Raw genomic sequence first — 27,117 nt, forward strand, 5'->3', positions numbered from 1 at the left:
GACGCCCCTAACCCTCCCGGGAGGCCGTGTCTGGCCGAGACATCAAACACACCCATCTGTCGTCCCCTCCCCCCCCACCACCCCGCACCCACCCCCTCCCTCCCCCCTGTCAGCCTTTCCTCCCCGCCCTGGCCTGCGAGGCAACAGGGGGGGGGTGGGGCTTGGCGTGAGAGAGAGAGGTCATTCCTATCCCCTATGTGTAGGACTCTGAAAGCTCGTGCACACGCCTCCCTCGTTACCTCACGTGCCTGCTTCTAATACTTCCTTTGTGGATCTCCAGCAACAACACATTTTAGTTTCCATCTCCTCTGGCAGTATTTATATATATATATATATATATATTTACATATATATATTTACACTCAGTAAGCCTTCTCTGTACCTTCCAGGGGACGATGCATTTTGTTGTCCCTCTCGTTATGAATGAGCTAGGCTGATGCTCTAACGCTCCATCAATTCTCACCCTACCAGGAAACCTAATGTAAGAGTGCCAGCCATGCAGCCAACTCGTTGATATTATGAGAGTATGAACGAAAACCATGATATCATCTGCAAAGAGAGGAGTATTTGTAGTTTTAGACGTAGCAATAGTAGAAGTGTTGTAGTTCTTTCAGATTAGGTTGTTCGAAGAGAAGAAGGGACAAAAAAAGTTGTGTGGCTATTGCGACCCTAAGTGGATAAGATAAACTATAATACAAACCCAGAGAAGAGTAAGTAGGAGGAGATCAAACATTTTTTCCTTTTTTTTTCCCATCTCAACTAAACGTCTGACTCCAGACTGGGGATTTTCTTATAGACCCGTCTATTACTGAACTGGGCTGAGTTTAGGACGCCTCGCGTTGCCGGGTAAGCGCCAGTCTTATTGGCAGAATAAGGCATTGCATGCTCTGCATTGTACATGTCGTTGGCTATCCGTCCGTCTCGTGAGCAGTATGAGGTCGTGGACTTGACGGAGGAGCGCAGATTGTTCGCGTCGTTGCGCGTTTTGAGCGGCGCCACGCCCAGGGCGGAGACCGACGAGGAGGCAGCCAGCTGTTTGTAAATATCAGAGGAGCTGCGGCCGTGGATCAGTCTGCTGCTGGGGTCCTCCCGCAGGGAGTGGCTCATGAAAGGGTTGTCCGAGCCGTGCTCCGGGTAAAGGGACTTGCTCCTCTTGCTCTCCTCCAGGTTGTGGTTGAACATCATGGACTTGGAGCCGGTGCCGAACAGCCGGCCGGAGTAGGGGCGCATGCTGAAGAGGTTGGCGTAGGGCGTGTCAGACACCGAGTCCAGGAAGCGGTCCTTCTCCTTCAGGCTGACGCTGCGCGCCGGGCGCCCCAGGTCCGAGTCCTTGGGCTTCTCCAGCATGATGTTGTCGAAGGAGTGCTGGCGGCTTAGCCTCAGCCGGTTTCGTTTCTGGACGTGCGGCCCGTCTGTCTGCGGCCAGTACAGCCCGAACATTTCGTCCAGCGGCTGCTGCTGCTGCTGCTGCTGCTGCTGCTGCTGCTGCTGATGGTGCATGCTGGGGTTGAGCAGGGCGTCAGCCAGCAGCTGATCCTCGCTGATGTCGTAGAGGTTGGCCGTGTGCAGACAGGCCTCGCAGCGGTTGTAAGGGGAGCGGGTGTTGGCGGCGGCGGCGGAGGTGGAGGCGGCGGGGGTGTAGGTCGGTCCGCCCGGGTAGCCGGGGGTCACTTTAGACAAACAGGAACGACAGTGGGTCTGTTTGTAGCGATCGTTGGACTCATGCGGGGACAGAGGGCGGTTTTTCTCTTTCATGTTGTAGTGTTTGGGGTAGGCGTTGTCGGGGAGGAGGTCAGAGTCTGTGTGGTGCAGGGGGGAAGAGTTGAGGTGTATGATGGGCTGGTCGCACTTCCTGTAGTTGTCGTTGTGGTCCGAGTACATCTCCGGGTAGTCCAGGTCATCCGCGGCCAGGCCCCGGCTCTCGCGGTAGTGAAGGGGATCCGAGTGCAGACTGAGTTCTCGGTCAGAGTCGATGGTGTATATTTTTTCTCCTCCTACTCCTCCTCCTCCTCTGCCGGCCTGGATGGGGCCGGCGCCGACCTGCTTAGTCTTTAAGTAGGACAGCTCCACCTCGCTGCAATCCCTGGGGTATTTCGACGTCACCGATCTTTTTTTTAAGTTGTCCTTGGACTTGAGGTGCTTGTTGTTATCTGGGTCCTTGTAGGAGGCCGCCCGGCTGGAGCAGTCCGAGATGTCGGAGTGGGCGGCGTCCTCGGGGAGGTACCGCTGGGTCTTCATGGACATGCGCGGGTCGGGCATCAGCATGTCGGGCATGGGCGCGGCGCCCGGCGGCCCGGTGCGCAGCGTGTCCACCGACTTCTTCCACAGGGTCCGGGGGGGCTTGGCATTGGTCTGGGCGGCGTCGGCGCTCACCGCCACCTCCACCGAGTTGGGGTTGGCGTCGTTCAGGGTCAGCGGGTGCTGTCCCCCCTGGAAGATGTAGTTGTTGAGGTGGTCCTTGTGGCGGTTGGAGAGGTAGGACTGCAGGTCCCCCGTGTCCCCGTAGATCACGTCTTTGGGCGCGTAGCTGCGGTTGTCGGCGTAGATGAAGTTGCCCTTCTCCGCCATCATGTCCATGATCATGGGGCCCGCCGAGTGCATGAACTCCCGCTTGGGTGAGTTCATGCGGGAGCTGCCCAGGTTGGACATGTTGGTCATCTGTTTGGCCGACTTGATGAGCTTCAGCATGTTGGCCTGCGGGCTGAAGTCCAGGTCCGTCTTCTTCTTCATGTCGATGTGGACGCCGTGGATACAACTCCAGATGCCCTGCACGGGGACGGATGGATGGGGAGTGGGATGGCCAATGGAAGGGTAGAGAAAGAAGGGATGGAATAACAAATAAAAACGGATGAAGATGGGGGGACGAGGAATGGAGAAAAGGCAAATGGGAAAATGATTACTTAGTTTAAAACTCTACTCTCGCAGAGCCGATTCAAGCTCTGTACTTTAAACCAATGAAGTGTTTTGACTGTTATTGAAGCGGTAGTGACTCAGCAAATCATAGTAATTGGAACCAACTCAGATTTTATCATCAACTTTATCCATTAGAATATTAAATGCAAAATTGAGTCCATGGTGAATTATTCTTTATTCTCTCCCAGCTGGGGAGGAATTTTCACTTGAAACACATTTATTCTGTAGGTCGCTTTGTTCCACATCTTAGACGCAATTTAGACGGTACTCACAGAAATGTACGCTGAGGGGAAACAGCACTAACTAACTAAACATACAATTTTAGGTCATTTTTATGATTGGAAATTGTGCTTAAACTAGCATTAAGTCACAGACTCAGAAAATCATCAGGAAAGCAATTATCCAAACAAAGCAAAGCAAAGCCCTCAAACACACCTCCCTCCCACTTCTGTATTTCGTTCATGGGCATCAATATATATATATATATATATATATATATGAATATTTGATTGCCTTACTATAGCTAAGAAAGAACCCCAACAAAGGCTCGCTCAAGAAATCTCATTGTTTGTTGTTGCACAACATTCCCCTATTGTTCGAACAATCTCATCTCTTCTTCCCCCGAATCTTTAAGATAACACTTAGCTACACTATCCACCATGACACCAACAAAATCTCATCTTGAGCCCCCCCCCCCCCCCCTTCTGCGAGACTTGGTTACACACAATAACAAACGTATGAAGCAACAGTAGAGAAAACCTTTTATTTCTCTGTAGGGATCCTTTCCATAATGATATAATATACTGTAGTCTGACCCAGTCAGTGGCAAAAACAAGCCCTAAATTGATCTGGCGCTATTGCCACAAAGGATTGCCTCCCTTGATACAAGACCAATTTCAAAAACAGCATTTTTCAGCATTAATCCCTGAGATCCAAAATTGTCGGAAAATAGCGTTGAGGTTTAAAAATCCAGAAGTTTTCCTTTAAGGCAGCCTCCTCACTGCGTTAAGGCTCCCCCCCTCAATGTGTTAAGGCCTCCCCCCCTTACTGTGTTATCCCCACCACCAACCCCCCCACCCCCCCCTACACTGTGTTGAGGCACCCTCCCCAGGACACCGCAGAAACACTGCAGTGCATTTAGGCATGCACGTCCATGCCTTCAGCTCTCAGCCGGGGCCATGAAGAAGATTTTTCTCTCTCAGCACACCGAGAGAGAATAGACGTGATCTCACCCCATCCCCTACCCCCCGAGAAAATAAAAAAAGACTACAAATAGACATCTATTTTCACTGATAGGCTGCATCGTGATCTACCATTGGAGCAAATATTCCCCCCAGACAAACTCTTCCAACCCACTAAGTCTTCCATCTCTCTCTCCATCTCCCTCTCTCTCATGCTCACTCTGACTCTCTCTCTCTGTCTCTCTCTCTCTCTCTCTCTCTCTCTGTCTGTCTCTCTCTCTCTCTCTCTCTCTCTCTCTTTCTCATGCTCTCTCTCTCTCTCTCTCTCTCTCTCTCTCTCTCTCTCTCTCTCTCTCTCTCTCTCTCTCTCTCTCTCTCTCTCTCTCTCTCTCTCTCTCTCTCTCTCTCTCTCTCTCTCGCCTCTGCAGTATCTCTGCTTCCATGTGATCACCTCCATGCACCGTCTATTCAATTAAAAACAAGTCTGACCTTCTGGATTCCTTAGTTTGGCGCTCGCTGTGTCTCATTAAGCGTGCACGTGTGTTGTATGTGTTGTGTAAGCACGTGCGCGGCCCATCACACTGACGCAGAAAAAATAAAAAACACTGTCGGATTTGCTTGACCCCAATTATGCAACCCCATTAAATGGGGTTGCATAATTGGGTGTCCTGCAATGCAGTTCCAACGACGCTGTGTGTGCACTCTGGCCTCGGACATGAACACTCGTACACAATGAAAACCACAATCTCAGAATGCACATCCTTCTCCTTATAGAACACTACCACTCTGTTCCCGTTGGTCCTCTTGTGTCCTATATAGTTAGACTACTTAGGGTGTCACCATTTTTGCACTGTTGTCTGAAAAGCGAGTGTACAAATCTGGTTTCCAACATAGTGCAGTACTTAATAGCCATAATGAATATAAACTAAAATAAGTGAACTGATGCATCCATATTTCCCTGCTATCTCTCATGATGCGCTGCGGTTTTTCGCTGACATTCAATAGAGTCTGGGACTCTATTGAATCTGCAAATGATTAAAACATTAATTTAATTAAAAGAGTGTATTATGTAGTGTTCGATATACAGGGAATAGGGAATGAGCGTCTACATTTGGCTTAGAACTGGTGCAAAATGGAAGCTAAACATTAAGCCTACAAGACATTTGTTATTATTAATATTAATATCATGCTTATTATTGACTATGACCCTGCTGATTGGGAAGAGACATATAAGACATATTATGATGAATAATATTAACATTATGAATGTCTTCTAACCCTAATGATGGGGATCAATAACATCATATCATCATCATGTTGTGTTGAATACACATTATGACGAACACAACATCGGCCTCATGAAGGTCCTCTTACCCTGCTGATGGAGAAGAGCAGGCCGGGCGTGCCCGTGCACACGCCTGTGAAGCAGTAGCGCAGCCTCCAGTAGAAGAGGTGCTCGGACACGAAGGTGATGAGGGAGAGGCCCATGGCCGTGGCCAGCATGTAGAACACCCCCGCCATGTTGTCCACGTCCAGCTGGCTGGACATCACCTCGTTCTTCTCGTTGTGGCAGATCCCCGTCAGCCACTGGGCCTCCAGTTCCTCCATCTCACCTGGGGCGGGGCAGAGGACGCAGGGATGCAGGTGTTGGGGCGGTGTTGGGGCGGTGTGTTTGTGTGTGTGTGTGTGTGTGTGTGTGTGTGTGTGTGTGTGTGTGTGTGGGGGGGGGGGGGTGGGTCGGGTGGGGGTCAGGGTGGGGAGGGGGGGGGGGAGTGTGCGTGTGCTGATGGCCGGGGCATGGTGCTTGGGTGATTCATTGCTCTGTAGCTGTGGTCGGTGTCCATCAATGTCGACAGTGTTCTGTCACCCTGTCACGCCCCTCTGATAATAAGACACAGGCAGGATCCAGTACCCCGGTGCAAGAGGGGGACGGGAGGGAGAAAGCCCAGGGAGAGGGACCTGGTGTGGGCCCGCGTCGGGCTCCATCTCCCTGGGTCTCGCTCCCCCATGCACATCCACTCTAATGCTTCTGGTTCCTACGCCTGTGTGACGTTCAGCTGATCCAGTTTGGGTCAGCCTGGGCCCGGCTCACTAGGCTGGCCTCTAGGCAAAGACATTTGGGTATTTGCCCAGAGGCCTTGGGTAATCTAAGGGGGTGGGGGGGATCCACAGACAGGACAAAACCCTCTGTTCCCGCCATCATTGAGATTCGTCACCGTACAGTTGCTGAGTTGCTATTCCCCAGTGGAATCAAAGGAAGGGTGGATAGCAAAGCTCTTCTGTAGAAGTGTATGAAAGCTGCTATCGGCAATTCGTTATTACGATTTATTATTATGTTTATTGGATTTTTTACTTGTACCACATTAAAAAATGAGGGCTGGTTTAAACAACACACGGAAAGAGCAGCCGGTGGCAGCCCAGTTGCAGCAAGGTTGTAAGTTTGTTTGCGTGTGTGTGCATGAGCGTGTGTGTGCGTGTATGTGTGGGCCATATCAGCGCAGCTTAAATCTGTCACCCTGCCTTTCGTGCTTTTCTTCACCTTTGATGCACAGCCTCTTTCCCTTCCTCTCCCCGTCTCTCTTCCTCTAAGGGGTGTCTTTGCTCGTCTGCTGAGGCCATATGCCCCCCCCCCCCACGCCCCCCCGGTGAGTCTGATCAAGCAGCATCTGCCGACACACTGAGTCACTGTCATATGATCAAGGGCTCCCCCCTCTCTGTCTCTCTCTCTTGCTCTCTCCCTCTCTCTCTTTCTCTCTCTCTCTCACTATCTCTCTCTCTTTCTCTCTCTCTCTCTTTCTCTCTCTCTCTCTCTCTCTCTCTCTCTCTCTCTCTCTCTCTCTCTCTCTCTCCATCTTTCCCTTTCATTTTCTCTGCGTTTTATTTTTCTATTTCGCTATGTACATACTATCTCACCAATTTCCTTTGTTGGCTTATTCATTTCTCTGTTACACACACACACACACACACACACACACAGGCCAAGGTGCAGAATATTGAATTACGTTGATCCTAATAGGGAGGTAACTCTTACGAGAGTCAAGAGTCAAGACTAACAAGACAAATGCTGTGACGACCAAATATAGACTTGTAGTTTTTGCAAGGGCTTGTGGGAAGCCTGCCTTCATTAGCCAGGAATATTAATGGGGCAGACCATAAATAGCTGCCGCCTTCAAAACCTCAGAAGAAAGAATTAACCAAAATAATGAGAAGTAGATTAGCGTGACGGAGCAAGGCGGTCAAAGAGACTGATAGGACTCATTCAAGACGGATGATCGTGACACCAATGTTCATTTAATCAAGCCACTTCTCTTAATGTGAGTGGCTCTGAATAAGGCTTAGTGCTTAGGAGTATAACATGCAAATGAGTCAATCACTAAAAGCTGGACTCGCTCTCTTTGTCTCTCTCTGCCTCTTCCTGTCTGTCTGCCTCGTCCCCTCTCAGTCTCTCTCTGCCTCTTCCTCTCTGTCTCGATCTGCCTCTTCCTCTGTCTCTCTCTCTCTTCCTCTCTGTCTCCCTGCCTACATTTTTGTGTAGAAGGAAATAGTTTATTTAAGGACTTCTGCGTCTTCTGTATTAAGTATGTTTTTGACATGGATGCACACAGTCACGCACACACACACACACACACATACACACACACACACACAAACACACACATACACACAGAGCTGGGGCTAGAGAAAGAGAGGAATATATGAGAATAACACACTGCGGCCTGTGTTTGAATCAGCCTTCTGTGTTGAGAGGAAGATCAAAGGACTATTTATAATTCACCCTATTTCCTTTGTGTTATCGGCAAACAACCACACGCTACTGGTGGCTTATTTGTGTTTAAGTCTGTGCGTGTGTGCATGTGCTGCAGTGCGTGTGCATGTGCGTATGCGTGTGCGTGTCTTCACTCACCGTCTCCGATAATGGCCAGAATGGCGAGGTCTACTTGCCGTTTCCAGTAGGATCCTTTCTGCAGAGCAATGCCGTAGCCGGTGGTAGCAAAGATATACCTGCACAAGTGTGTCAACATAAATGCAAACAAACACACACACACCCAGCACACATGTAGACACACACATGCACAGAAACACACACAGACACACAGATCACAAACACACAGATCACAAACACACCGACACCAAAACCAGATACACACACCAACAAACACACACAAACAAACAAGCAGAAAATCGCAGGTGAAACATCAGGAGGGTTTCAAACTCCGCACACAGTATTGGGGAGGGCAGCCTCCGGCAGGCTCACCCGGGGGCTTACTCTCAAAGGTGTGTGTGTGTTAACAAAAACATTCTCCACAATAAGTGCTGTTGTGTATGTGAGTGGGGACACACACACACACACACACATACAGCCTGATGCACGCACGCATGCACACGCACACACACACACACACACGCACACACACACACACACACACACACACAGCCTGACACACACACACACACACACAAACAGACACGAGCGAAGGGTTCCGGGGCTGTTTACCCGCTGCCGATGGTCACCAGCTTACAGCCCTCGTCGCGGCCCGCCATGTAGTTGAGCACGGCCGCGTCGTAGATGAAGGCGTCCAGCTTCCTGTAGCCGCGACGACGGAGAAGCAGGAGGAGAGAGAAGAGTCGAGGAGAACGGGAGAGATGGAAGGGGGGGGAAGTCAGTCTGTGAAGCGGGTGCATGTAGGACATTAAAAGGCAGAGGGACTTAGGGAACATAAAAGGCGGTGGAGAGGGGAGAGACAAAGGAGGTAAATAGGACAGAGGAAAGGGAGGCGCTGGAAAAAGAAGAAGAGTGAAAAGAGAGCAGGGAGAAAAAAGGCTGGAAGCCGGACACATTTTTATACCACAGAGGACAGAGCCGGTGACCTCTAACGCTAAAACAAAACGAGGATGACAGTAAGCATGCATGCAAGACACACGGTGCCAGGACAGCCACCTCTTGCTCGCTCAACGTATGCACGACTAAAGAGATGAGCTTGGACTTCAGGAAGCACTGGTGGGGGGTGGAGGGGGTGGCTGGGGGTCACGCCCCCCGTTCACGTCGACGGTGGAGATGTGGAGCAAGTTCTCCCGCTTCAAGATCCTCGGTGTGTCGGGCAACGTTGACCTCACCTGGGTCCAGGCAAGCGGATGTGGCAGTAAAAGCTGCCCCCAAATGCACCTATGCCTCCGGAGGTTCGGCATAGTCTGTCCAAACTCTCAGTAACTTCTACAGGTGAACAATGGAGAGCCAGCCTCTCTGGGCTCCATTACCAGCCCCTGGTACGGCAGCCGCTTACCAGGAGCACCAGGGCCCTCCAGAGGGTGGTGAGGACAGCGGAGGCCTTAGGAAAGCACAGACAATCACAAAAGACTACAGCCACCCAAGCTCTGGACTGTTCACGTTGCTGCCGGCTGGTGTGACGTACCCCCCACCCCACCCAGGCCTTCAGGCTGGCACTTGAAGTAAGTTTAAGCTTACATATCCATATCAGGCGATATAGACCAATGCCAGAAGGCTAGGTTAAATAAGAGATAGACTTTGCCTGTGTGTGTGTGTGTGTGTGTGTGTGTGTGTGTGTGGACACAGACATTTCCAATGTAAGTGATGCTGTCACCAAGCCATGTCTTCGGTCGCTTGCATGTCAGCACACACACACACACACACACACACACACACACACACACACACACACACACACACACACACACACACACACACACACAAGGGCCCCTGCTAATGGTGCAGCAACTGGCTGGCATTTACTGAATGTCAGATCCAGCCCTGGAACACAGGCTCCCAGTCGATAGCTCTAGCTGTGTGTAATTAGCTTAACTCAGGGCTGGTTTCTGCATCAAGCGCCCTGGCTTCTGTCTGAACACAGCAACCCAGCGCTAACGCACACAGAAGCACACCACGCGCCAAGCTCCTATTTGTTCGCTCGTGTGTCCTCGCTGTGTTTTGCACACAAATGCGTCTGTGTTTTTGAGTGTGTGTATGTATGTATGTGTGTGTGTGTGTGTGTGTGTGTCACCGCTCCTCACTTAGGGATGTGCGTGGCAGTAGCATGTTATTCCCCCCCGCTCCCAGCACTCTGAGGAAGGATCACAATGATCTGATCACCATGGATCCGTCGCAAGCTTCATTTTTATACAAGTAAAGCCGCAGCCGCCGTCTCCGTCGCCGCCGTCCAGCACTGCTAATCTCCCTCTTTAGTCCCCCGGAAGCCTCAGAGCATCAGGGGGGGACACGCAGCCATCTGTCCTCCCATGGCGGGCACCGTTTGGACGTCACCCTCCGTCTGCCACTCCTGCTCCTCCTCCTCCTCCTCTCTGCCCGGGCTTTCTTTACAAAAAAAAAGCCTTTTTATTCTTTAAACCCGGCGGCACATGCTGCATCGGATCCGTCCAAAGCGCGGCGGGGCCGGGGCCAAAGTGTCACGACGTGTGAAGAAGCTCTTCTGTCGGGGGGGTTGTCAGCTGCCCACTCCGAACCATGGGAGAGGTTTTAGACTTTAAAGCCTCTACTACAGTAGCCACACGTCATTCCAACGGGGCCCGCTGGTTGGGGAAATCTCCACACTGCAACATCGAGTTGATCTGTTACTGTTGATCACAATGAGATAACAACATGTGACGGCGACGCGGTTTTCCACTGTCAAGGCAGGGAGGAGGAGGAGCTGGATCAGTCTTCACAAACCACCCGACAGTCAGGATTAGAACCCAGCTCCGGTTCCCTTGAATCGCACTAGAACCGGTTGCAGGCGGTGTCGTGACTGTGACAGATATGTTACGATGGGCCCTCTTGCGAGCACCGTTGTCCCGGGGAACAATGCGCCCGCCACAGACTGAGGCTTTCGAGCAGCTTGTGGTTGATATTGGGCCCTGTGACAGGTTGTGTGTGTTAAGCCAGATGGGATTAGACGCGATCACAGATAATCCAAACCATCGAAACATTGATCGTCTGTTAATACCGCACAACAGAGTCATCAATGCGGGTATTATTCACTGCATGCTCAGCACACGTGAATACTTCAGCGTGTGCGTGTTTGTGTGTGTGTTTGTGCGTGTGGATATCATGGATTCCTCATGTGTGGTATCTAGGCTGTTAAGATCCATCCATTGGTTATTAATATTAACAACGTGTAGGTGAATGAGCATCTACACGACACACACTCCATCTCACGTGCTGACGACAGGTGGGTGTTTTGAATGAAGACGCAATACAAACAGCTTGATAACCAATCGGGCTGATGTGGTCGCCTGGACGTAACCAATCCCCTTCTCCTGGATTCATCCCTTCATCCTCCGTGTCCTTCTCCTCCTGCGTGCGCTCCTTCGACCTCAATCTCACCCTCTGCTTGCACAGCCTGAGTCAAATACCTGTGGTACTGGTGGACCGTGAGCCAACTGCTGCTGGGGTCGGAGGAGTGGGGGGGGGGGGGGAGGAGGATGGGCAGGAGAAGGGCCCGGAAATCACTGTGCAACAACGTCTTCGGCCGTGACACGTCGATGCTGCTCATTGTGTTGCTCTCTCCGCCCCCAGAACACACAGGCAGGTATGCACGCGTGTACACACATTCACACACACACACACACACACACACACACACACACACACACACACACACACACACACACACACACACACACACACACACACACACACACACACACACACACAGGGAGCACGCTGGTGCAATTATAGAGACCTGGGTTAAAAATAACCTCCGCTGTTCCCAGTCACAAGGCCCATTCATCCCCAGAGTGATGGGAGCCCTCTTTCACACACACCCACACACACACAACCACATGGGCATGCACAAACACACACACACACACACACACACCACACACCACACACCACACACACACACAAGCACACACAAATGTATCACAATTATATACCATCAGCCTACCTTCCTCCATCTGAAACAGAAAAAAAAAACCTACAAGCGTACGGTGACAAACCAAACACAAACGCACACTCATAAGACAACACGCGCTGAGAAAACACACACGGAGCCGGCTGTGATACTGGACCCGGACGGGTTCCCTACCCGGTCTTTAGGCTGACGAGCGCGTCGACCACACCGGTCTGGTGGTACTTGACCATGTACTGGTGCATGTCCGGGTAGTTCTTGCGGATGTTCCTTTCGGTGGAGCCGTTGGGCACGGTGCCGAAGCGGAAGGGGGGGGAGTAGGCGTACGGGTTCTGGAACTGCAGCAGGTGGGAGGAGGTTGAAGAGGGGCGGGGGGGGGGCAGGAGATGGGGAGAGAACCAAAAAGTGAGAGAGAAAAAGAGAGAGCAGGAGAGAGAGAGAGAGAGAGGGGACGAGAGAGGCAATGAGAGAGGAACAATGCTGTGTGCATGTGCATTTTGTGTGTGTGTGTGTGTGTGTGTGTGTGTGTGTGTGTGTGTGTGTGTGTGTGTGTGTGTGTGTGTGTGTGTGTGTGTGTGTGTGTGTGTTTGTCGGTCTTTTGAATTTGCAACGGGATGGTCTTTTGAATCTGTACGAGATGGTTAGAGTTTATTGTGATAGCAACCTTTTTCAAAGTACAGTATAATTGTTCTTATTTAATAATGGTCACATAAATTTCAAATCGATATTTGGTGATTATTAAAACATAGGATGTAGCATCACAATAAACAATACCCATTTGAAACGTAGTTATTGTCAAGCAGAAAACCGAAAAGGCTTTTTTCTGATAATCTGTTGGTCTGGCAAGGAACAACTGGGAGCAGCAGGAAAGCACTGGAAGTATAACGAATAACTGATTTATTTTGGAATAACAGAACACTTTAGGAATAACTGAACGCTTCATGAATAACTGTTTTTTTTTTTAAATAACTGGACACATTAGATACCATCAGATACATTACGAATAACGACGCATTACGATTAACTGGACGCATTACGAATAACTGAACGCATTACAAATAACTGGACGCATTACGAATAATTGAATGCATTACAAATAACTGGACACATTACGAATAACTGAATGCATTACGAATAACTGGACGCATTACGAATAACTGGAGGCATAAGTACTATGGGCTGCAGGCTAGAGCAATGCTGAACTATCACTACCAACGTCAATGTCTATGACCTAGGATCTGGCTGTCTAAATGTTGTGGATGTTCCCACCGTGTGTGGTGCTAGCTCACAACCCTGGCTGCAGAGGTGGAGCCTTAGCTACAGTGGTGGAACATCACTCTGTGAGCAAATCAGCGGCGTATCCTTAGAGCAGGTCCAAAAAACGACCCGAGACAAGAGTAGCGTTTCATACAGGATACGGGAAGCGAGAGGATTGAGTGGACAGTCCGACGATCAGACGCGGAAAATCTTCCTGGGGGGCTCGTACGTCACAATCACCGCTGCCATTTTGGAAGCCTGGAGCATTGTGATGTTAGTTATTTTGTTGGTAGGAACACTATTTTGGTCTTCGCTCAGTAATTCATCTTGAAATGATTTGACATTACGGGGAGATATTGTTGTGTTTGAAACTGCCACTGCATTTTCCAATGCGAGATGTGGCAATTTGTTTTTTATATCAGCCCAGGTTAAGGTATATTTACAGTGATTTGAGATTTTACAGTGCAAATCTGTAGCGCTGTCAAAGTCCAGTCAATAGTATCGCTACCAAACAAATTCCATGAAGCATTCTGATGTACATGGCGCCGGGTCTGTCGGGTGGTATAAAAATAATCTGTCGCTGCCGATGGTGGATGCAGAGAGAGAATTGCACTAAAGCAGAGTGAGAGAGAGAGTGATGACCGAGGAGGCTAGGCCCGCTAAGGGAAATGCTGCAGTTCCTTCCTTGTCAGAGCATGTGAGAGAGAAGCAGAACAGTCATGTCTGATGCACTGTATCGTAGTGATTCTGTTGCAGCTGTCATGTTTGGACTTTCATTTTCACCCATAGATGCAAATGGAGTTACAATGACTGACCTGACAAAGTTGGCTGTGGAAAACAAACCTACATACATACACGCACACACACACATGCATACACAGACGGCCACATACATGTGTCTACAGTTGCACACACAAACACACACACACACACACACACACACACACACACACACACACACACACACACACACATACATACATACATACATACATACATACATATACACACACAAACACACACACACACACACACACAGATACACACACACACACACACAAACACACACACATATACAAACAAACACACACACACACACACACACACACACACACATATATAAATGAAGACAGTGTGAGACATTAGTTAGTGGTGCAATTATTGTATAACACAACGGAAATAGGATAAACACTGGTCTCAGACAACAAAATGTTTTTACTTAACAGCTTATGACCCTTTATTTAACCTCTCCAATCAGTGTGCATCTATTTGGTATTACAGTGAACTGAACTGCAAGGAAAAAGCAATCCAAGTGCACACCAACATCAATGCTAAGCTGTGCCCTTCTTGATAAGTCACCTTTCTTTACTTTGATGAACTCTGAGAATAAACCAGTCAAAGTAAATCATAATGCTGAATAATAACGACCCTTTGGGTTTTTAAGAACAGCACTGTGCCAGCCTCAGCCACCTCCACCACCCCCCCCACCCCCCCCCCCCCCCTTTCCTAGCACAACACTCCAATCCGCTTATTTTCCATTTCCTCCACTCTATCTCACCTCTGCAGCTCGGTTATACAGCGTGTTCTGGTCAGACCCAGAGTAGCAATTCGCTTATTTCTCTCCTCATCTCTCTCCCTCTAGGTCTCCCCTGAATTTCTCTGTCTTCTTCACTTTCACATTCTTCCCTCTCCCTCTTCCCTCTGCCGTCCCCGGACGCCCTCTCTCTCTCCGTGGCGCCGCTGCCGGAGGAGCGTAACGTAGTTTGTCTCCTCGTCTCTAGGCGTACTGGAGGAGGATGCGGATAGCCATGGCAACAATCTACCTTTGGTGTAATGATCCGAATCATCAGATCAGGGAACAAACCGTTTTTTGAAATTGTGTCGGAGAGTCTCGCCGTACGCAATGCCCGTTTGGACGCGCGCCGACGACGTAACGTGATTTTCCCCGTACTGTTTACGCTTTCACCTCTGGGGTACACGAGCGGACGGCGGATCGAGAAATACCAATCATTGCGTTGGTTAAGCTTAAAAATGTAGGCGGCACGACAATCGGAGCGGAGCTTTTGTGTTGGCATTCATAGTTAAGAGTCTTCAATTCTACGTTGCTGATGGCTAAAGGGCTCTTTATGGTCCCACGTTCACACGTAGTCGTGAACGTTTATGGTCCTGCATCGGGTTTTAGTGAGAAAAAGAGCACACGTCAGGCCCTTGCGGTGGATGCAAGGACGTAAGGGGTCCGTAACCCCTCCCACGTTCACTGCGTTGTGTGAACGTGGGACCATAAAGAGCCCTTAACTGATGGCTGATACTGACTACCTTGGGGACGCACGTGGCCATTTGGATGTGCGCCCGTCGTTTCCTCCGCCCCCGGCGGGACACGTTCACCTCATGGAAACCCTCTCTTTCGCTCGGCATCAATGCGTGTCCTCACGGAGTGTGTGTGTGTGTGTGTGTGTGTGTGTGTGTGTGTGTGTGTGTGTGTGTGTGTGGGTGGCCGGGGATGTGTGCAATTGTGTTAATGTATTGAGGCACCATGGTAACATGCGTTACATAAGCATGTTGTGAGGAGCTCTGACCGAGGATATCAGTTGAGTGAGCACGGATCTCCCCAGTGTGTCCTTAAGCAAGATGCTCCATGGCTCCCTGGACACTGCTTTGTAAATGAGCTCCCTTCTGATGTCTCTCTGGTGGGGGTGTGGGTATGTTTGTGTGTGAACTAGTGCCTGTCAAACATCTGCCTCATCATCTGTCTGTAGATGTGTTGATATTATTATGTACTTAGATCATTATGCTATGTGTGTTAATGTTGACTAAAGGCATGGTAAGGACAAAAGAGAACCTTAATGATAACCTCTGTGTGCCTGTGCGCATGCGTGGGTGCGTGCGTGCGGTCGTATCACAAGGACAGAATCCCGAGGGACGTTCCTGCTACTGATGCCATTCCAGAAGAGAATTGTACACCTCTGTGTGTGTGTATATGTATGTGCATGTGTATGTGTGTGGGTGTGTGCGCGTGTATGTATAAATCAAACACGTTCCTATAGACTTGTGGTGACGCAGCATTGGCGGTGACAAACACATTGCTTATGGTGTGTTCTAACACACAGGTGACGTGCCGGTTGCATCACTTTTCACTATAGTGTATGAATGGCACAGATCCCTTTTCAGAACGTGTAAGGGGACATGAGAAGCTGCCTCTGTACATCGCATTATGGGCCTGAGGTTGTGTCAGTGGTTGCCAATCCAACGTGGGGTCCCCTGATATGATATGGGGGTGGCAGGAGATTGCTGATGCTGCTAATCTCTTAGTGTGAGGGAGAGTGACGATGTGATTACGTTCACAGTGAGATCGAGGAGCAGATGTTGATTTGGTGAATACTATCTGTGTGGAAGCAGACGCAAAAAAGTTATAGTTGGGGTCTAATTACATTTTCAGACCTAGGCATGGAATCACCGGAAAATAAAAAGGTTGGGAACCACTGCTTTTTGTATGTTTGTGTGTACGTGTGAGTGTGTGTGCGTGTGCGTGTGTGTGTGTGTGTGGGGCTGGCTGTCGGGGCCGGAGATGGGAAACGGCGCTGGGAGGAGGAGGGCCGTGTCTACCGCTGGTTTGGCGTGATCGCAGGTTAAAGTCCGGTCATTTAGCATCTCTGGCCGTGCTCCTGTGGTCTGACCCTCCCTGTCTCCTCCCCTCATCTCACTGCTCTCTCTCTCTCTCTCTCTCTCTCTCTCTCCCCCTCTCTGTCTCTGTCCCTCTCTCTCTCGCCCCTCCGGTTTCTCGGCTCAGCTTGCCCGTCTGTCAACCTGGCTCCTATCCGCATGCCTCCTGCTGTCCAGTCTCCGTCTGTGCCCTGTCTGTCTCTGGCTACTGCAGTGTGTGTGTTGTGTGTGTGTGTGTGTGTGTGTTACTCCTCCTGCATGCCCTCCTGTTTCTTTCTACTAGTCCATCTGTCTCCTTGTTTCCTCGCTCTCTGTCCCCTTGTTTCCTCGGTCAAACCCTCTAAGTCTCCTCTCTACTACATCCATCCGTCCAGACATCCATCCCTCCATCCACCTTCTATCATCCTCCTGTGATATTCTCACTCATGGGAGTTGCTGCCTCTTTCTCTATGGTACTGAATGTTTTTGTACTATGTTACAAAGCCCATGATATAAAAAAATACAATAAAATAAATGAATACAATTGGGTAACCTCAGTGTGTGTGTGTGTGTGTGTGTGTGTGTGTGTGTGTGTGTGTGTGTGTGTGTGTGTGCTGTACTCCTGATGAAAGCAGTGTATCCATTTGACCAGAATCTGAAGTTTCATAAGTCAATTCAGCAATGAATAAGTCCAGGTGCGTGTGTTTGTGTGTGTGTGTGTTTGTGTGTGTGTGTGTATGTGTGTGTGTGTGTGTGTGTGTGTGTGCGTCACACGTGAAGCAACAGCGGGCCATTCTTTGTCAACACCCCTCCATGGCGGCACCACCATATATACTGTACACTGGCTGACGGGGCGGGGAGGGGGGACAGAGAGCTGGACGGACCCAGCCTCTCTCTCCACACACACCAGCTCATCTGTCTGTCTGGACTCCGGTACCTCGGGACACCCAGCGATGTGGGCGTGGCTTCAAATCCACAGTCTCTCTCGTGGTTAAGAAATAAATACACACATAAATAAATAAAGAATAAGAAGAAGAAACGCATACAACTAAAAGACTGAACACAGGAGACAGCTGGGAGAGAGAGCATGGGTTAGAATGGAACATGGCAAACAAGGAGAGAGAGAGAGAGAGAGAGCGAGGCAGAGAGAGAGGGAAAGAGAGAGAGACAGAGAGAGAGAGACAGAGAGAGTGACAGAGAGACAGAAAGAGAGAGGCAGAGAGACAGAGAGAGAGAGACAGAGAGACAGAAAGGCAGGAGGACAGAGAGACAGAGAGACAGAGAGAGAGAAAGAGAGAGAGACAGCAAGGCAGACGCATAGAGAGAAGAGCAGAAGCAGGGAGAGATACAGAGACGTAAAGTCCGATAAAGGCATGCAGATGCGATGAAGTATGGATCCACTAACAATTCCGCATATAAGAAAGCTATGCTGCCTTCATGTGCTCCCAGAAACGGCCAGATGACCTGGAGAACGCCCGGGTGGGAAAGCTGGGACGCCGGAGGAAGCAAAGCAGGGATTCCCACGGTGAACACCTGACTGGGAAACGGGTTTCCCGGGCTTCCAGGAGGGCATGAGGACAGCACGAGCGGCACGGCATTGGACGGTGACAAGAGACCCACAGGTTGTAAAAACACTGGTGACGTGAGGATGCATGCATGTGTGGATGGGATGGAACCTCGCGACACTCGACCACGCTGGGCGGGCCGAGTTCAGATGCTGTCTACATCCTGCGACACACGGTGAGCGGTTTACTGCTCGGCACCTGTACGTCGAAACCTACGTCCCTGAGATATAGTAGCTTGGTCTCGAATTGGACTGGATCTACACACACCCTGTTCTCTGACCTGCTGTACCAGACATACGTCGTGGTTCGTGGTGACTCAGGAACACCTGGAGAATATCACCAGCTGAGACCCAGAAGCTTGCTCGTAACGTTGACTTAAAGGCGAGAAACACACCGCAGAAAATCAAACTCAAAGTTCAACCAGGTCCCGTCAATGCCAGTGCAAAAAATAAAGAAATGACTCCCCGCGCATTGGTCAGTCCACCCCCCGAACAGGGCAACCAATCAACGTTGCCCCCCCTCTGCTCTGCATTACCTTGTTGTCGGAGAGGCCAGTGACCTGGTCCACGAATTCCTCCTGGATCATGAAGGCGGCCAGGTTGGCAGTGTAGGAGGCCAGGAAGATGACAGCGAAGAAGGCCCACACTGACACGATGAACTTACTGGTGGTGCCCTTTGGGTTCTGCACCGGCACAGAGTTGTTGAACACGAGACCCCACAGCAGCCACACAGCCTTGCCCATGGTGAAGGAGGGACCATGGGGGTCTGTGTGTGTGTGTGTGTGTGTGTGTGTGTGTGTGTGTGTATGTGTGTGTGTGTGTGTGTGTGTGTGTGTGTGTATGGAGGAGGGAGAGAATAAGAGCATAGGGTAAGGGTGTGGCGGTCGAGGGACAGTATACATGTGCCGCTTTTCCACCGACAGTACTAGCTCAACCCGCCACGACTTAGTGCGGCACGACTTGGTTTGGTTCCGTTCCCGGGGAAATCTGGTCAAGACTATTTCCTGATTCCCGGGAAAGGGTTTGACGGGAACGCCGGACACACACAACCACACCGGATACACAACCACACGCAGCCTAACTCTAGCCCCGGGAAAGGAGCGACACACAAGGCGAAACGCTGATCTGTGTCCCCCTCGGGAGCGGGTCCGTGGACTCCAGCCACGGCGTACACAATTTAACTTTGAGTGATTATTCCTGTTTGCAGCCAATTACAGCCACTTAGCCGCTGGCCAATCAGCAGCCAGCAGCCTGTTTACGTCACACAAAAGTACCAGCTCAGCTCGCTTGGAACCTCGACGGAGGTGCTACTAAAAAAAGTACCAGGTACAAGGTACCAGGTACTTTTTTTGGCGATGGAAACGCAAAAAAAGGCGGGCCAAGTCGAGGCGAGGCGAGTTGAGCTGGTACTGTCGGTGGAAAAGGGTCAATGGTGGAGAACGCTAGCACCCGAGGAGAGATGCCCTTTCTCAGGTTGACACATAGTGGGGCCAATTGAATTCATAGAGATGAGTGAAAAGACGGCACACGTTTATATTTGCTAATAGAGAAAACATTTTGGCTCACGTTATCAGTTGGCCCTGACATGCATTTATGGCATGAGTAAAATATCGATATATCAGCATATAAAGTATTCTCTAATGTTCTTGTGTGTGTGTGTGTGTGTGTGTGTGTATTGGACCTTACCTCTGCCCTGTGCCAGGTTCCGGTTGAAGCCCAAAGGACTGATGTACTCAAACATGAAGACGGCCATGGCCGTAACCAGTAGCAGCATCACAAACATCATCACCCAAACCGATGCACTAAACGGTTCTGGAGGGGAGAGAGAGGCACAGGAAAGCGCAGCGTTCAGTATGTGAACCGGCGTGGTCAATATCGCTCATATCTGCTCTTCCTCGGAATTAGTCTCATTTCCTCTCACTGTCACTTTGTAATCGGCTGAATGACACTGAAAAAACCTAATGAACAATAAACCGCGGGGAAAGAAAACCATAGATAACAAATGGCTGCTGAGATTTCCAGCACACACACACACACACACACGCACACTAAAACACACATACACACTATCACACACACACACACACACACGTGCACAGACATGAGCAGGCTCACTTTGACAGTGTGAGTGGGCGTGTGAAGCCCTAGTGTCAGCAGTCCTGTCCTCCCTCTGTGCCCACAGCACTGCTGCAGAGATTAAACCTCCTCTAATGTCTGGGAGCTGCTGCTGGCTACAGGCCATCAAGTGGGAGCGGTTGTGTGTGTGTGTGTGTGTGTGTGTGTGTGTGTGTGTGTGTGTGTGTGTGTGTGTGTGTGTGTGTGCCATCTTGGGGGCGTACCATGTTAAGGCCTTATAATTGCCCCTCTCCCAGTAATAAGTGCTTGCTGTACATTGGGGCTGGTTGTATCGCTCTGCGCCACACTGCAGTGGCTGAGCACGGTGGTCCTGCCCATGGTGTGTGTGTGTGTGTGTGTATGTTTGTATTGTTTCTCTGCAGCAAGAGAAGAGCAGCACAGGAAGACTGTTCTGCTCAACCCCCTCCAGTAGGGCATGTACGTCACAGTGCATCATGGGAGTTTTCCTGGGGTGACAACACACAGACAACACACACACACACACACACACACACACACATACATACATACATAAGCACACACACCAACATATTCAAACATACCAAACACACACACTTTCAAACATACACAAACACACACACACACACACACACACACACACACACACACACACACACACACACACTTTCAAACACACACACACACACACACACACACACAGACATCCACATAGATCCTTCCTCTATTATTACAAGGTAATCCTCGGGCCGAGTGGGATGGCTATAAAGCAAGGGCTAGGGTACGTAGCAACGGTTACCAAGGAAGGCTGAAGGGGAGACTGTCCCGTTGCTACGGGACACCATGACGCTGATCCCGGTTTCCACGAACGGGACGGAGAAATCGATGACCTCAGAACGCTCTTCATTGATCGTCAGAGACCCGACGGCCATGACAGCTTTCTTATAGACCACCTGGGAGAGAGAGAGACAGAGAAAGAAAGAGGTAGAGAGAGGGAGAGAGAGAGAGAGCGAGAGAGAGAGAGATGGAGCGAGAGAGAGAGAGAGAGAGAGAGAGAGAGAGAGGTTAATAGGGGGTTCGCAGCAGCTTTTGAAATCAGAAGACACGATCAATAACACTCATCCTAAAATAAACAGGCATGTCCACCGTAGTAGCCCACTGCGTGGAGTTGAAATGGAAGCGGGGCTACGCACTTGCTGCACCCCTCCACCCCCGCATTCAACCTCCCCCAACCAACCCCCCCATCCGGATGCCCCGTCCCCCGCTCACCTCTCCCACCATCCCGTTCCAGACGTTGTTGATCTTTTTCCCGTGCTTTCCATTGGTCACCAGGTACAGGTCGTAGGTGAACTTCACGTACTTAGCAATTTTCTTCAGGATGTCAATGCAGAAACCTTTGCAGCACTTCTTGATGTACGTGCCCCCAGCCTCAGTGGTGTTACTATGGAAGCGTGACAGGGAGGGAGAGGGGGAGGGGAGGGGGGAGGGTGGGGGGGGGAGGGAGGGAGGGAGGGAGGGAAACGCGGTTATTTTATGGAAATGCAGTAATCTTCTGCAGCAAGACAAGACTTGGCTGTCCCCATGCACTGAAAGTTATATGCAAAGCATCACTTCCATTATTCATTATTTTTCAAACTGACCATCCCCCCCAACAAAATATTTGTAAGGCCTTTGTGACCTTCATAGGGAGAAATATGACTGTATATTTAATAGTAGGTCCATTAAAATGAAGAAAGAACAATGAGCAGTAGGATAGCCCAAGAAAGATTGAGACACGTACAGAGAGAAAGCAGACAGACGGACAGACAGACAGACATGCAGCTGTGGCTGTGCAGCTTAGCCGCTATACTCTCGTAACTCTTCTCCCAAGCGAAAAGATTCAAAATAGGTTACACCCTATCAGAGTAAAGAAATCGTTGTTTTAATGACAACAGAGTTTTCAAATCGAGTGATATAAAAAAAGGAGGATCATGCATACAAAAGGAACATTCAACTTCTCCCTTTCCCCTTTCCACAGCTTTCATGTTTAATGATTTCATGATTTCTCAGACAATTATGATAATGCTAACTTTGTGTGTGAAGCTTTGTGAACAAACAAGTCGACTCGCAATAAAACACTGACTGTTTCTACACGGATAAGGGTGCAAACACACCAGATGCCAGGACTCGGAAATAAAGTAAAATAAATGGTCTAATTTGCATTTAATCGCTCCACCAAACATTCCAGGAGTCTTTAAGATACGGGCAATCTGTCCGAACCGTCACAGAGGAACGCAGGCGAACGAATGTGGTGTCAGCGTGCATTTTCTAAATTGCTTGAACCTTTTCCTCAGAGCGACCGAGGCAGGCTGGATATTATTATGAGTACCGCAGGAGAACGCCGGCGACAACGGGAACGGGGAGAGATGCGCCAGAGAGGGAAGAGGGGCGGCGCGGGAACAACAAGACAGGGGGAGTGGGAAGTTGAGAAGAGAGGAAGGATAAACAGAACTATTGTCCTCTCTCTCTCTCTCTCTCTCTCTCTTTATCTCCCTCTCTCTCACTCTCCCTCTCTCTCACTCTATCTCTCTCTCACTCTCTCATCTGTTTCAAACAGTGGAAGTTAGAAGTCCAAGTGGGAGCCTGTGCAGCAAAACTGTCTGATCAATGAATGATACGCACACGCGTGCACAAACCCACGCACCGCGATGAAAACGCTAGCTGCACCAGCCAATTACGGTGCTGGACGGACGGACGGACAGAGAAGAACCCAATGAGGAGAAGGAGTGAGTGTGTGTGTGTGTGTGTGTGTGTGTGTGTGTGTAAGAGTGAGTGTGTGGCGGGTCAATAACCCTCATGAGAGCAAACCAAATCACAAGTTCCTCTACGTGTGTTGAAGTGAAAGAGAGGAGAGAGAGAGAGAGAGAGAGAGAGAGAGAGAGAGAGAGAGAGAGAGAGAGAGAGAGAGACCTTCATGGAGATCAAGAGTGGTTGGAGAGGGAACATCAGTCCTCAGACCACTAGAATTGATGTGTCAGATCAACTGCAGCTCTCTGAATGAGGAGTGTGTGTCAAGTGCTGGACTTAAACCATCACAAATTAAACAGTTGGGAGGAGAGAAGTTTTGTGTAGGGTTAGATTTCATTTTAAAAAGGCCTCAATTGTAGTAAAAATAGTATTAGTAGTATTAGTAATTAGTAACAGACAATAGGGTCCCAATCAATGTTGGGACATGTCGCCATTAAACAACAGGGTGAGTGTTAACCATCGTGCTAACCATCCGACCTGCACCAGAGATCACGGTTCACCTCGGAAGACGTGGCAGGGACAGATGAATACGTATATAACAGCGGGAGTGGCTTGTGTGTTCAGAGAGTTTCGGCTTTGCGATGGGGTGCAGGCAGGATCTAGGACAGAGCCGTTTTAGCTCCCTGTTCTGGGTTAGGGTTATGTGACGCTCGGCATGGCCTGGAAAACACCTCGCCTTGAGATGGGTGAAAGGAAAACAGGCCACAGACGCACAGAGTCTGTGGCCCGGAAAGATCTGGAGACTCTGGACGTGAAAGCTTTTATCCGTGAGATAGTCCGTGAGAAGTGAAAGACGAAAAAAATAGAATGCATCCAAGTGTCACCGTATAACCTCAAATGAAATACTAATAAAGATAAACTTAAAATATAAATATAACATTAATATTTTAAGCTGCTGTGTTTGAATGTTGTGAAATCATAATCATGAGGTAGTCCACGCTAACCGTTTTAGTAACGCTTCGCCTCGTGCCTAACAACGGCCCCAAGCTGTCCTCAAATCACTGCAAACCACGGCCTCTCGTGGCTTATTGCTTAAATACTCACTGGCCTGTGAGAGGATGGACATGTGGCCGTGGCAGTGAGTGGCAGTGTGTGGCAGTGTGTGTGTGTGTGTGTGTGTGCGTGTGTGGAGGTCTTCTTCCTTGGAGATGAATTAGCCCCCCGCCCCACTGCACAGAGAGGTTGAACACGCCGTCCAGCGCCTCCCCCCCCCCCCCCCCCCCCATCCCCATAAGCTCTTCATCAGCCCTCTCATTGTGTACATTATGTGTACATTAAACATGTATGCATACCGTCTAATGTATATATGTGAAAGATAATGACGACGACTCTGTAAATGTGTACACATCTCGTGCCATGCACGGATGATCACATCCATCTATCACTTAATGGGCAGTCTTGTGCATCCTTGTTCATGCACATATCTGCTTTTCGGTTCAGTAGGCGAGTTGGTGATGAATATAACCAATATAACTGGATTAACTTTTCACTAGATAAAGGATGGTACCTCACAACCGACCGGAGAAGAGGCCAATAATCCATGTATCCGATAGTTTTATGTTGATGATGTGCCTTTACGGAATACTGCTCTATCATTACTGCACAGTACCCAACGGATCATCATTTTATCTGACCTGATCAAGCCGGAATCTGATAAATATCAATAAAAATAAAAAAAACATATTAGTGACTGTGATTGATCTAGCATAAATTGTGCCTATATTGTATTTTTTTTATTTTTATTATTATTATTATTGATGAAAAAAGATATACTGTACATATTAAATCCAGCATTTATTCCTAAAAATGTCTTACATTGTGTCCAAACACAATGAAATATTGCAAAATGCACAACAACCCTAACACCACACACACACACACACACACACACACACACACACACACACACACACACACACACACACACACACACACGCGCACACACACACACACACACACAGAGCGCGGCCGGACTCACTCCTTGATGTGTTTACGGCAGGGCACCGAGTTCCTCATGCAGGTGCCGGTGAGCCTCTCCACGTCTTCCACGATGACGAAGGGCTTCTCCTCCAGCGTGACGATGGACAGGTGGTTGTCGTCCATCTCGGCGTCGCCGAACGAGTTGAAGCGCGGCCACACCGGGTACTTCAGGGTCAGGCTCCGGTTGTCCAGCTTCCCCATCTAGCGGAGGACCACAGGGACACAGAATCAGCGCTCCTGCTTCTGTTGCTGTTGGAGGAGGAGGAGGAGGAGGTGGTGGAGGAGGAGGGGGGGGGGGGGGTACACTGAGAGGAGGTCCGTCATTGGGGATCATAGACTAAACTCAATGTGGAGGGGGTGACCGTGATGCATGACCGTTCTGAGGGTGGAGAGCTGACTTCTTTCAGAGGGTCATTGTTTGGCGTTTCTTCTGCAACAAGCGGCGGAAGCGTTGCGCATTTGGCACGTTGAGTGTGCGAATTAAAGGGCTGCTTCGCAGTAGTCTTTGGCCAAAAGTCATACAATATTCAATGGGCAACGATTGGTTTCAAAATATAGCCGCTGTCTTATGTTGTTTCGACACTCTTGCTCTCTTCGCTGTCGGCAGTCAAGCAAAAACATATTCTTCTCTGTGAAATTTATAGTCTTTATTACATTTAGGATAAAAACTTCCATTGCTCCGCAGAGCAATGGAACACTTTCCTTGCAACTACATTTTAGTTTCGACCCTTTGGTAGTCTCTACCACAAACCACCTTTAGGTTGTTACAGGAACTACATGTTAGCCTCTACCGAAATCCACCTATAGGTCGTTAAAGGAACTACATGTTAGTCTCTACAGCAAAACACCAATAGGTCGTTATAGGAACTACATGTTCGTCAATACCGAAAACCACCTATAGGTCGTTAAAGGAACTACATGTTAGTCTCTACCGGAAACCACCTATAGGTCGTTAAAGGAACTACGTGTTTGTCTCTACCAAAAACCACCTATAGGTCGTTAAAGGCACTACATGTTGGTGTCTACAGCAAACCACCTATAGGTCGCTATAGGAACTACATAATGGTGTCTACCACAAACCACCTATAGGTTATTATTGGAACTACATGCTAGTGTCTTCCACATGAGCTTCATGGCTGCCACTTGGTTAGGATGGAATAGGCTGGATGGGTCTTACTCTTACTGCAGCTGAAGATTTTCAGTCCCCCAATTATCCCTGAAAGCAGCCAGCAAGATGCAAGAGGAAGTCAAGAACCAACCGTTTCAACTTATGGTGGGATTGAACTAGATGTGTGTGACATGTTACACATACAGAACATGGATGATGGCAACGCTTTTCAGTCAATTATTCAGCTCGATTTCTGGAGCTATAAAGTTGCTGCACCCTTTATGGATGCTTTTTATAAAAGTATGTGTGTGTGTGTGTGTGTGTGAGTGAGTGAGTGTGTATGTGAGTGTGCATTTGTGTGTGTGTGTGTGTTGGGTGTGTGTGAAGAAAGGAGACAGATGCAGCCGTTGAGGGTTTACTCAAACTATCAATTGTTAATGTTCACCCTCAACCCTCTCTTACCCTCTCTCCTCCATCATCGCTCCACCCCTCTCCCACCCCTTGCCCCGCTCTCTTTCATCCATCGCCCGCTCCCTCTCTCTCCCGCCTCTCCATTGCTGTAACTTCTAACTTCAGCTACTAAGCAACTCTTTAGAGTGCAGTCAATAGTTCTAGCAGACACACACACACAACCTTGTAGACACACACACACACACACACACACTTACTCACTCACTCTTGTCAACTATGGAAGAACCAGGGGAGTGTCATTCAACTTTTATACGTGAG

General features: G+C 49.4%; 1 protein-coding gene across 1 annotated transcript in view; it reads right to left on the reverse strand.

Annotated features, from left to right (window-relative positions):
* Positions 1-759: 759 nt before the first annotated feature.
* grin2aa (glutamate receptor, ionotropic, N-methyl D-aspartate 2A, a) overlaps positions 760-27,117 on the reverse strand; it is a gene marked incomplete at both ends in the record, with an annotated part of 93,052 nt that continues 66,694 nt past the window's right edge. The window contains 10 exons of the mRNA XM_084488785.1: positions 760-2,766; positions 5,469-5,707; positions 7,999-8,096; positions 8,590-8,679; positions 12,137-12,297; positions 18,956-19,185; positions 20,106-20,231; positions 21,313-21,466; positions 21,783-21,954; positions 25,279-25,481. Of these exons, the coding sequence (XP_084344911.1) occupies positions 760-2,766; positions 5,469-5,707; positions 7,999-8,096; positions 8,590-8,679; positions 12,137-12,297; positions 18,956-19,185; positions 20,106-20,231; positions 21,313-21,466; positions 21,783-21,954; positions 25,279-25,481 (3,480 nt within the window). The remainder of the gene's footprint in view (positions 2,767-5,468; positions 5,708-7,998; positions 8,097-8,589; positions 8,680-12,136; positions 12,298-18,955; positions 19,186-20,105; positions 20,232-21,312; positions 21,467-21,782; positions 21,955-25,278; positions 25,482-27,117) is intronic.

This window comes from Micromesistius poutassou (genome assembly GCF_964030765.1).
Source record: "Micromesistius poutassou genome assembly, chromosome: 1".
NCBI lineage: Eukaryota > Metazoa > Chordata > Actinopteri > Gadiformes > Gadidae > Micromesistius > Micromesistius poutassou.